At 41.4% G+C, this 12,553-nt stretch overlaps 1 protein-coding gene across 12 annotated transcripts in view; it reads left to right on the forward strand.

Moving 5' to 3' along the window:
* The first annotated feature begins 223 nt into the window (after positions 1-223).
* The window catches only part of tpd52l2b (tpd52 like 2b), a 17,332-nt gene continuing 5,002 nt past the window's right edge, over positions 224-12,553 (forward strand). For 5 of the 12 annotated variants that reach the window (XM_031845133.1, XM_031845134.1, XM_031845135.1 and 2 more), the window contains exons 1-6: positions 224-452; positions 3,476-3,660; positions 3,931-4,079; positions 5,218-5,277; positions 9,381-9,428; positions 11,197-11,298. In XM_031845133.1, the coding sequence (XP_031700993.1) occupies positions 434-452; positions 3,476-3,660; positions 3,931-4,079; positions 5,218-5,277; positions 9,381-9,428; positions 11,197-11,298 (563 nt within the window). In that variant the 5' untranslated portion in view covers positions 224-433. The remainder of the gene's footprint in view (positions 453-3,475; positions 3,661-3,930; positions 4,080-5,217; positions 5,278-9,380; positions 9,429-11,196; positions 11,299-12,553) is intronic. The other 7 variants (XM_031845140.1, XM_031845141.1, XM_031845143.1 and 4 more) reach the window with 2 other exon arrangements.

Here is a 12,553-nt window from a genome sequence, read left to right on the forward strand (position 1 = left end):
CATTTGATTGTTTTATTGTTATAATTTTATTCTTGTAAATAATATTATTTATTTGTTTCTCTTTAGATATTTACTTATATATGTACTTGCCTATTTATCTGTATATTGTGCAGCAACACGTGAATTTCCCTTTTGGGGATTAAAAAATAAATAAAGTTTATTTTAACTTATTTTGAAATTCCGTACCGGACGCACGTCTGTGATTGTTGTCGTGAGCTTTACAAAGAGACGTTTAAGCTGAGCTGGCTGTTGGGCTGTTTAGAGTTCCTATTGACGACTTTAGTTGAGTGGGAGTCTGTCTCTAAAACCAGGAAGATTAACACACACCGAGTGGAAAGCCCACTTAACTAGTCTGCTGTCCACATTCCACACCCGTGGAGGTTAACTTTGAACAAAAAAAAAGTTGTTCTAGGTCTGTGAAATCGACGCCGAAATGGACCCCGCCAGTCAAGGTAACGTACAAGCTAAAAAGCTAGCAAGCGTCTAGCTTAGCTTCAGACATTCATAAAATGTTTGTTAGGCATACAGAATACGGTTATTATAAATAAACCCACCAACACGTAGCTATTCATTTAATCATGTTGCCAGGTTGTGTGGTTGAACGATTCCATATGTTTAGAGATCACAAAACATGATGTCGTGAGGACGGGCCCGCTGCTATAACTGACAGGAGTAAGTGAAGGCGTATCGTGTTACTAACGCTAATGTCACAAACTTCTCTTCACAATTTCATCGGGTTGACTGACATTAGTTCAGCTTACAAGTGAACAATGTCATCATATCGTCTGTGAGACTGACAGGCGTTTAAATTGAAACGAGCTGAGCTTAAATCTTTGTAAACAAAAGGACGCTCATTAATGCTAAAACGTTAGCTAAAGTTAGTTTAGTATTGGTGGCTTTTAAAAGTAAAACACTAACTACCCTCTGCTTCGTGTTTATCTGAATACACGTTTGTCAGTCTATTCAATTTGAATCACACTTTATTTCTCAGTCAGATTTGCTGACTAACTGAGCGTCCATCCTCGGTGTTGCTAGCACGCTAGCTGCTGCTTTATCACTGTCACTATTCACTCTATTGACAGATCTTCACTTCCATCTTTAGCCAGTGGTGGTAGAAATACTCAGTTACTTTAATTAAAAGTAGTGACAGTCTACCTCAGGGTGAAATCACTCCAATACAAGTAAAAGTGTTTTGTTAAAAATCTTACTGAAGTATCAAAGTAAAAGTACTCCTTAGGCAGCAGACTGTCTGTGTGATATTCAATGCATTACTGTTTACGCTGCTTTTCACGTTGTAGCTGGTCAAAATGAAGCTACGTTTAACTACTGCTAGCAATAAAAGGCAGCCTGTGCTGTGAGACAATGCTACAATAAAGGTAAAGTGAGGATATGATTTAATTCAGTATCTTCAGGTCATCATGTCTGCAGAGTTGTCCTCTTGAGACTTCTTGTATCCCATAGTTTGTAATAGTGAGTGGCTGGCCATCATGCCTTGTTTCATCAGGCTGTGCCTTAGGATGGGCGTTTGTAGGAAATGATTATGGTCTCCGTGAAGCATGACAAACTAGAGTGGAAAAGGGCAAATCAAATCCTGCCACTACTGTTCCCTAAATGATGCTGTGAGGGGGGGCTTTTACCCAACTGATGCATTCTCACATGACACTGATGTCAGGTTTTTTAAGCCCATCCTTAAAGAATAACATTAACAGGTATCTGAGATGTGCCTTGACTTACTTTCATGGGTCCATTTTAATGTGTGGTGATAATCTTTTTGTTTTCTTGTGAATAATTTGCCAAACTTTAAGAAACACTAACAATAGATGTCAGATTTGGATGCAGTATAAATCAAGAGAGATCCACCATAGATGCACCACAGAGTCTACTTTTCTACGTCCATACCAGCAGGAAAAGAAGGAAAACAAAGCGGATTTGCAGCAAATCATTCCCTATATGCAACAGAACTTGATTCTGGGGGTTGCCAGGTGGCCTTCTGGAAAGTGTAGGAAATCCCTAATTGATGGCATGTCCCACACACAGAAGAGTATCTGAGACTGACCTCCAAATCCCAGGAAGAAATGTTATTTTTTTCTGTTCTCATATGAGCCTTGTTTCTGTGGGCCACGCTGAATCAGTCTTGGCTGAGTCAATACACCTAGAGGGTGGAGCAACTTGTAATGCGTATGTCATGGTTGAGACTCTGGATCGCACGGCATCACCAGCGCTACCTGCAGATGTTAATCTGTCTATTGCAATGCGTTTGTCTGCTGCGTGTAGCATATATCCACTGACAAGTAAACTGTACACAGACTGCTATGTTCACAGCTACAATGTTACTGCTAATTTCATACTCATTGTCACACACACACACACACACCCTCTCTTGCCATCGTTACACCACACTGTCGTACAACCCTGACCCTGAGTATGCCAGACCGACACACAGCTGACCACCTCTCAGCTAAACTAACTGATGTGGTGGATACTTTCTGGGAAAAGTGGCCGCTAACTCTTCCGGAAGCCATCTATTTATTGTGTAGCTTTATTTATTTATTTATTTTCTCTTGGAGACACTACTCCGGTGAAGCCATTTTAGCGGTGGGTTTTCTGCCATCTGATCAGCATTCATAGAGACCGCCGATCAAACAATTTAGAACCAATATTGTCGGCGGCTGGGTGTTTGAATGTTTGACTACAAACAGAACGGGCGTGCTCGACTCGGTCATCTTTAGAGTATGCTGGATGCCAACCCAAAAATCACAAAATTGGCAAATTAATTCGTCAGCACTCATAAATATGTGTAACAATTGCCAAATAAATGTTGGACTATAAATGCAAAGAGTTTATTTTTACACAGGGTTTCAGTCTGAAGCTCCAGTTTGTTTGTCTTCCATGCCGACTGTGACAAGCTTCTGTTTTTGCCAAAATTATGACGGTGTCCTCAGGTGAATGATGAGAGCTGTACTCATTGGCAAAGTAATGCTGACTGTGGCAGATTTCAGTGTAAAAAAAAAAAAGTAGCATTTCTGTGCTGTCAACTTATATTTGAGAACTTACGGTTTACACCAGAATAGATTATGGTCTTTTGTTCTTTTTGGGAAGTTTATTCTCCTCCTTTTGTTTTGGTCCACTGTTTTGTAGCGTTCCTGTTTTCAGAAAGCAAAAGGTTTAATGGACCTCAGACAGAAGGGTCTGAAGTTACTTTCCCAGAGTGCAGTTCAACTCCCGGCGCCGCTAATTGACACTTTCTCTTCCTGTCGTGTGTGTGTGTGTGTGTGTGTGTGTGTGTGTGTGTGTGTGTGTGTGATGGATACTGACAGAAGAAGCATCTTAGTAAAGCACTCTAAGCTTTTAACACTGATCTAAGTGTTCAGCCCTCTGCTGCTGCTCCATATCACGGTCCCATTAACTTCTCCTATTCTTCACCTTGTCTTCTCCCTCCCTTTATCCCATCACCCCTCTCTTGCTCTCGTTCCAGATATCAACCTGAACTCTCCTAACAAGGGCCTTGTTGTGGATCATTCAGACAGCCTCTCCGACGTGCCGGTGGAGGGAGTGGTGGGAGTGGTAGAGGGGGGGGCGATGGCGAACCCAGCAGCCAACCCTCTTCCACCCGGCCTGACGGAGGAGGAAGCGGAGGAGCTCCGCACAGAGCTCACCAAGGTAGGGCCCAGATGTTCCAACATCACCAGTGTTTAAATGTAACTAGAGGTAAGAATAGTCATGTGTTTTGTGGATACTGTAGGGAAATACCCATGAAATTACTGCCATTCAAAAGTTTGGGATCACCTGCCACAGATGCCTACCCAAATATAAAAAAAACCAAATGCATGCACCGTTGTGGTATATGAATCTGTAGCCGTGTAGAGTGCTGTGAATGAAGAGGAAAACCCCACACATAACTTTTTCTGGTGTCCCTGTTGTGTGTTTTAGGTGGAGGAGGAGATCAACACCCTGCGTCAGGTTTTGTCGGCCAAAGAGAGACACGCAGCTGAGCTGAAGAGGAAACTGGGCCTCAGCCCGCTCAACGAACTCAGGCAGAACTTCACCAAGGGCTGGCAAGACGTACAGACCTCCAACGCGTATGTATTCATCCCACCGCGTTATCTCAACACGTGAGACAGAAACTCACTGGAAGTCGTCCCTCAGATATGATGTTGTTCTTGGAGAGGTTTTTATTTTAGATTTTTCTGGTCAAGTCCTTCAGTCGTCTAAAACGTTATGAATATATACACACTATGCATATAAATATACACCACCAACTTATCACGACTACCAAATATTCGATGACAAAAACGGGAGGTCTTAAAAATGGCTTTTTTTAACCGTTACACTCGTTGTCTTTTTGGTTTTTCACTGTTTATTTGGTTTCTATGCCTTCTGGCGAGAATAATGCAACAAACGGCGCATTGAGCATAAAAGTCTTTGTGCACGCTCGGAGCTTGCGTCATCAGCGGAGTAGCGCGCTACGGTGCCATGCACTCGTAGAAACAAAGCTTTAGCGGTGGGATGAAAACCTCGTCAAAGATAGAAAACATCTCTGAGGCTACCTTTGCAATAGGATAATCGTATCTAATGCCCACATTAAAAAGTATTCTAGCAAGATGGAAGAATAAAGTAGAAGAAGTGACTTTGAGCACCGTCCACTGAGATCAGCACTCCCTGCATTCTTTCTCTGATAACAGAGATAACCGAGTGTTTCACCATGTGATCGTGCTAATCAAGCTAGTCACCGTTTTTTTTTAAACACAGCAGTTGCTTTGTTTTAACTGATTACGAAGATGAAACCACGTATCTGTTTACAAAGAGTCTCGTCACCCTTTCTTGGTCCAGCGTCAACATTTTCTGCTTAGAAACAAGTTCATAATTCAGCACATTTGGTGGTTTGCAAAGGACTCTGGGTATTCAAAGAGTTTTATATACTTCATTTCTATTTTATTAAAAATGAAGTCTAACCTCAGTGTTTTGTCAGGTCAGGTCTGTTTGACTCTTGATGATGATTTTGTATCTGTCTGTACAATCACTTCTCATTAGCTGAAGAACGTGAATTATACAAATGGCCCGACTTCTTAATTCCAGATCATATTTTCTATAGATTTCAATTGCGCTTTGAGATTTATTTATTTTTTTCTATCCCTGGCTTCCTCCTCTAGCCAGCTTGCTTTAAACTCCTGGATGCTTACCTCCGCAGTGTAACACCCTCATGTTTCTGTTTCCTAGCTATGTGAGAACCACTGAGAAACTGGGCGAGTGGAATGAGAGAGTTACCAGCTTGGATCTGTGAGTCTCTGTTTGCCACTCGCTCGCCGCTGATGTCTGGGCTCCCGCGCTGTTTGCTCTCTCACGCTCTGACTGTTACTCAAGGCTCGGCCCTCGTCCGTTCTCACCTTCTAACCGTGTTTGAGAACTCTTACATTTCAACAGTTGGTGTTTAACTTCGTGTGTGCTTGGAGGACGAACGTTTGTCTGTAGTCTGTTCATTCTTTTTGCTCGTGTTGAATGAGATGCTGTAAAGGAATGCTTTACGAGCGTACGTTAATATGCTCAAGTTATTAGTTTTATATTTCATACGTGATTGAGGTCAACATTTAAAGTAGTATTTCTTTACGGTCTTCGGTGCATTTTCATACTCCTAGTTCAGCAGGTTTTCTTTGACCCTGTTTAGGGACGTTTCCAGGTCTGATACTCTGTCACACTGTTGCACATGTGGCGCCACTTGTAGCACTGCAGTGGAATTTGGTGTGTCTCTGTTCTAACCACTTCAGTTACATAACTCATTCACCTGCTCTGTGTTTAGCCTGTGACTCACCTTTTAGTTTGCTAATCAGATTTGTTTTAGAAGTTTGCTGAGACGTGGCAGGGTTTCTTTAATGGCAGTTGGAGCTGACATAAGTAGAACTACGACCTGTTTTCTATCACCTTTCTGTTATCTATCATTCTCTGCCTTTTTATTTCCCTAATGTGTTCTTTTTCTGTCTTTCTCTTCTGTCTCCACCTCCTATCGGTATAATTCGTCTGTTTTTACTTCCTCTCCCAGAGGTCAGGTGACCTCTCTTCTTCCACCCAGAAGTGCTGACACATGTCCTGCTCTCTACTTCCTCTCCAAATCAACATTCTTCTGTATTTAACATTTTCTCAGACGCTTCTTTTCTCACGTTTAGAGACGATCCCAGGGATGTGTTCTTAGCTGTAAGATGAAGAGTGGAGCTAAGGAGTTGTGTGTAGATAAAGGTTTAGAGTTAAAAGGCTTTGCTGTAGTATAATCAGGCCACTGATGGTTATTTAGCGGGGCAACAACAATCGTCAAACGGTTTTATTCCCTTTTGTCTGTTTACCTAGATTGCACAAATTGACCATTTGTGTGTTGAAAATCGGACTCATTAAGCCACTCTTTGGTAATGGTTGCATCATGATTTGAGCCTGAGGGCTGATTAGCTAAATACAATCAATTGGCACAAGCAGCAATTATGTAATGATATAATAACCAGTGTTCAGCTGATGCCCATTGGTAATTACCTAGATTTGAGGGATTAGGAGGCGATGTGCCCCTGGGCAGAACATGGTAAAGCCGCTCTAAAGCGCCTTGTTGTTGGTTGAAAACTTTTCCCGAGCTTCAGTATTATTGTATTAAAACCTCCTGCCAAAACAGAGCCACGCTGACACTCCTCTCCATAAATATTCAACATTATTATATGAAATACAATAGAAAATGTTTTTTTTTTTTTTTTTTTGGGGGGTATACATGTGGGTAGAAATCTAAAATACAGATTCATAAAATTAAATTAGGAGTTAAATATGAATTGGAACTCAATCTGAAGGGGGACCATTGTTTCCATGTCTGTCTCACCTTTTAATAAACTCTTGAGTAGATAAAGTCTCCCTAGGAGTTGGTTTGAGGTGGAGATTTATTTTTACCATGTTTCTGTACGGCTGCTTAAAGAATCCAGACTCTGCAGTCGGCGAGAGACACTGAGTCGGTGAGTTTTTCTGCTTCTGTTGCTGTGAGATCTGATGGAATTTTCCATGTGGCTGCCTCCTGATAGGAACTGGATTGGCAAGCTCACTCGGCTAGTTAGCCTAAACTGACTGCTGACACGATTCTTGACTTTTACACGCCTTCACAAACAGCAGCAGGTGCACTGATCTTGGGATGGCGTGTTTGTTCTATACACAGAAATAGACTTGCATGTCCGCTCACACACTTCTGTCTCGCTCTCTCTCTCTTTTTGTCTTGGGTTTTCAGTCATGCGTTTGCTCACAGAGCCACAAGAATTGTGGATTATTACATATTTGCTTAGAGTAGCAGAAACGCGAGCAGGCAGGCGCATTATTCTTGGTTCAGGCCTTCACACACAATGCCAAGTACAGCACAGGAAAAGTGTGTTTGTGTCTCTCACCCACGACATGAACACACACATGAAGGCAGCCCGGTTGTGCCTGGAGACCAGACGGGCAGCGCAGAACTGCTGCTGCAGGAACAAGTGGGAGGAAAGGAATGTGATGGCGGGAGGAAGGAAGGGAGGTGAAGAGAAGGACATGGTGTTTTGCTCTGTAACATGATATCTGATATCCAGAGAGATGAACTGGGCTAAACAAATTGGTTATGAATTATACGTTGAAGATGCAAAGTAGGTTGCCATGAAATCTAGAGTGGGTGGAGTCAGTCAGCTGTTGTACTCGATTTTCAAGTCTGTTAAGTGTGCTTTATTAGCATCACAGTCAAAATCAAACAACTTATGCCACAGAATGTCAGGCGAAGGAGAACGTAAACCTCACCACCTTCCCTTTAGCCACACATGTATTCCACCTAGACTTGTAGTTCCCTCAGTATGTAACAAGTATTTTCCACTAATGTCTCACTGGGATGTCGGTTTCAGTCAATACAACACAAGCTCTCAAGCTTTCCTCAAACTAGCGGTCGTCATTTACTTATATTGTGTTTTACTCGGCTTTTATTGTCAAATGAGAGATCTGGCAAAACTCTGACTGAAAGGATTTTCCTTTTTATTGAAACAAAATGTGTAAGAATCGCATCAAATAAATTATAGCGAATAAAGTTGCTCATATGTATGCCTGAAAACTAATTATTATACTCTATTAACTCAATAAGCTTTGCGCCGCATTTCGTAGCTCTGTCCAGTCAGAGGTGCTGAAGTTTGCACGTTTTATGTTGTAAACGTCTTATTTGCTGCGTTTTGATCAGGTCATCGTTGACGGTACTCCAACTTATCGGCCTCCGATCATCCTCGGCCAATATTTGCTAATTAATGTTAAAATTTCGCTGTAAAACGGAAGACGAGATTAATATGCAGAAGGTAATATAACTACATAATAGTGATTGCAAACTATTAAAAGAAGAAGTATATAATGACAGTAATTATTGCAAAAAAAAAAAAAAAAAAATACAGGACATGTGATTGTTTATTATTTTTATAAATGTGGTGATGTAAATATGCACACGAGCTGGAAAGAAATCTCTGGAATGTTATTGACCCACTCCTTCAGTAGAATATCTTAAATATGTATATGTGTGTGTGTGTGTGTGTGTGTGTGTGTATATATATGTGTGTATATATATGTTTACACTGCTGGCTGTGTTGAGTGAGACGGTGTTTGGATCAGGAGTCTTATGTTTCAAAGCCTCCACCAGATGAGTGCACAGTTGGACTTCCTGTCATTCTTGTGTTGTGTTGGCTGAGCTTCCTTATCGGCTCCATTGTTTTAAAGAGAAGTCGGCACAAAGGCACTTCCTCTCTTTTTCTAGACAGCGTACAGGCCGGACTGTGCATGCGTGTGTGTGATGAAGCTTTGTTACTAATCATGAACGGGCTGTTCTGCCTGCTGTTTGGTCTGTTAACCTTTTTGGTGCTAATACGTTTTTGATTTGTTATGTACATGTTGTGGATTTCTCAGATACGTTGGAAAACCAAACGTCCTGTCTGTTAATAACATCGTCTGGAGGCTGGTTTACTACAGTAGTATGATCCCAAAATAAACAGATTTTTCTGTGCTTTAATTGCAATAAACTGATAAGAAGGATGCCAAAATATTTCAATAATGTTGCCCATTCGTTAAGTCTGAATTCCTGCTTTGTTGCGAATGTTTGTTCACGTTACCTCCTATGATTTTAAGTTGTGTTGTGTGTCTAATGCTGTTATTTCTCCTCTACACTCCTTTTTTAAAACAAAAACGTTCACCAACGAAGTTGGCTTTAAATGTTAAAAGACGTCCACCAGAACCTTCAAATCCAATCAGTAAACCAGGGGTTAAGAGTCTGTTGACGCTGACACTGTACCTCTACTGAACTCTATTGTGATCTACTGTACTGTATTGCGAGTGTGTGCCTCTCCCCCTGTGTCATTATCCTGCCGTTGTGTCTTCAGATATCTGTCTGCCTCGGCCACTTTGGATGACATTTCCCGCTCTGAAGCGTGAGTTGACCCCTTTCTTTTTTTTGTGTTCTTTTATTTTCGTAGACGAGCTAAGGTTTCTTTAAGTTTGCTTTGCTTTTCGGAGAGTTTTTTTTCCTCCTGGTTTTATGTATTGACTATCCATCCTTTCTTCTTCTTTTTTGCTGTTGCGAGGGTGCTGGTTGTGTTAGTGGCTGTTAAATGAGTTCTGCTAAAATGCTGAAAGAGCAAGTACTCCAGTAAGTGGTCCTTTAGTGTGGAAGATCAGCCATGTTGAGTGACACCGTGGTGAGTGTTTGTATTCAGCCACACCAGCTTATCTCCAAAACTGTGTTTGCTCAGCCTCTGTGAACCATCTGCTGCTGAGCCTTGATGTGTGTGTTTGGGTGGATCAGCTGATCATGACGTTGGCTTTTACCCAAGATGTGTGTTTATGTTCGTTGTGTGGCCATACAGACGGTGCTTCAGCCTGTTGGTAGCTTTTGCCAGTTTGGATATATTTGACTCTCTACTATTTCATTTTTTTTAATGTATTTTCATGGCTCACTGATCCACTACGGTTTCTCACACCATGCCTGTGTATTAATTGTGAAAGTGGAGCTGTGAAGCAGCTAACTTATCTTAACTGGGCATAGCATAAGCACCGCAGAGAGCCAATGCTAACTGTTCCTCCTCTGTGGGTGTATTTCTGAATGATTGAATTAACTTTTTCTTTGAACAGAGACTCTATAATATGTAAATCAATCTTAGATTTAAGGTTCTCACGGTCGGTTTGAATTTAAAGAGCAACTTAACACAAAGTTGAAAAACATACCTGCAGCTGTGACCACCAGTAGTTGTGTCGGTGTGAAGGCTTCTCACCAGACCTCAAGTTAGTGCTGAGAGATATGGCCAAAAAACCACTGAGGCCAATTTAACTTTAAAAAAAGAAAAGAAAATTTAACAATTTATGTTAGTTGCAGAGACCACACGCAAGGCTGTTCTTAAACTTGTTTGGAGCCGTCCCTCTCTACGACGGCAGACTTGACGGCTTGAAACACTTTAGTCTTTAGGTGTGTTTGGTGGAAGATGTTGTGTAACCTAATCATGCACAAGGGTTGGGCCATCTGTTCTGTTTTCATGTTGCCTACTCGTTACTCAAAATTACAGGAGCTTTGGAATAATGGAAGCTTTTCAGCTTTCTGCAACACAGTTAAAGTATGTGAATAAACATGCATGAAAGAGTCAACATTTTGTTTCAAATGTTTAAACATTAAAAGTGCGACTATATCACAGCGACATGTTCCATTTAACATGATCTTATCTCTAATATCACAATACAAATCATATCCATAGAGCTGATGTTTTTAAAAGGCAAATAGAAACCGGAGGCTGGCTGTTCTTCTTTTTGATGCTCCAGCCTTTAAATGCCTGTGACTGTATTTCTGTGTGAACGTTAACCATCGGGGTGGTGACTACTGGACTTGTTGAGGGATGAAGCACTAACTTAAGTCGGTTTTTCTCTGTGCTCATTGTTTTGGTCTAATGTACCACTCTCTCTTTTTACCATCCCTCCCCTCTCTCATTCATCGACCTTGTTTTTCTCCATTTCGTTCTGCTCGCTGTCTTATCATCTTTTCTTTCCTCTCTCCATCTCTTCTTTCTCCCCGCCATGTTCTTTCTTTTCCGTCCTTTTTCTTGCCATCCACATCTTCTTTCCACTCCAACCATCTGTTCTCCTTTATATTTTCTCCATTGTTCTCTTTCCATTCTCCTGTTCCCTCCATCCATCCTCCCCTCTCTTCTGCAGATACAAAAAGACTCAAGAGACTCTCTCCCAGGCAGGACAGAAGACCAGTGCAGCTCTGACCACAGTGGGCACTGTGCTCAGCAAGAGACTGGGCGACATGAGGTATGACGCTGCACAGCCACTCCGACACTCTGGCCAAGATACAAGAACAAATGAGCCGAGTGGACCGTGTTGAAACGGAAAGATCTCAAACCTGCATATCATACAATAGGTCTATATTAAGTCTGGATCAACAAGGTGAAGGTGAAGATTAGAACATTTGAAAACATGGCAAGATCAAATATAAAATATGCTGAGGGCAGAAGCAAAACATATTTTAGTCAAAGAAAAATCTACATCGGTGTAAGTGTGTGCTTTATTTCTAACGTTTTCACCGCTTTACCTTCCAGTGAGACGGCCCTTTCTGACAGGGAGCTGAAGCTGTTGTATATATCTGTGCTCTCTTCAAAGCTACAGACTCCTTTTGACAAAAACAGTAATTTGACTTTGGTGAATTCAAAATAACTCTTTTTAAACACAGAAGTCACACAATAACACACACAAACTAACCGATGGACAAGGGCTGTCTGACTGTAAGGTGAAGTGATGAAAATGTTAAAGATCTAGCGTGCACTTACACTGATATTGTCTATTTGAAATGGCCTAAATACTCTTTGCTGCTGCCCCCGTCGACAGCAGTATGTTGCTTTGCTACAAAACTAGGATGAGAAACGTAGCAAACAGCTTGAAACCAGCTGAAAATTTGGTGACCGTGACACTCCGCTCTTTTTTTTTTTTTTTTTTTTTTCTTGTGGCTCTGAATTTGTCTTATTGTACAGACTAGTCGTCAGCTTCTCATGTCCACTAACCTTCACCAGTAGCTGTAGATTATCTGCAGAACTGACTCCAACAGACTCTGGTGTCTGTTAGAATTACATTTGTTGTATTTAATTTCACAGCTTTATAGCCTGAATCGTCCTTTTACTAACTGAAGGGGTGGTTCAACATGATCGTATTTGTTTTCCATCTACACGGGAACTGTTTCTTTTGAAATACAGATCCTCTGGTACGTCTTGGAAGTAAAGTCTCGGATGCTAAATTTGAATTTGAGCTACTTGAATGTAAAACTGCATCTTTGATGGCTTCTTTTAAAATAGCTGGACCAACCCTGTAACGTTAACTTTTTCACCCTGAAGTGTCGGGTTTTTACTTCCAACTGTACAGACCAGGTCACACATGCACTAACCACTGAGTCCTTCACATCTAACATCTCCGCCTTGTTGACTCTCACAACTGTCTGTACTAACGTTCATGTTTCCATTTCAACATTCTGTGTGTGTGTGTGTGTGTGTGTGTGTGTGTGTGTGTGTGTGTGTGT

Source organism: Anarrhichthys ocellatus, unplaced genomic scaffold (assembly GCF_004355925.1).
Source record: "Anarrhichthys ocellatus isolate YVR2014 unplaced genomic scaffold, GSC_Weel_1.0 scaffold5, whole genome shotgun sequence".
Taxonomy (NCBI): Eukaryota; Metazoa; Chordata; class Actinopteri; order Perciformes; family Anarhichadidae; genus Anarrhichthys; species Anarrhichthys ocellatus.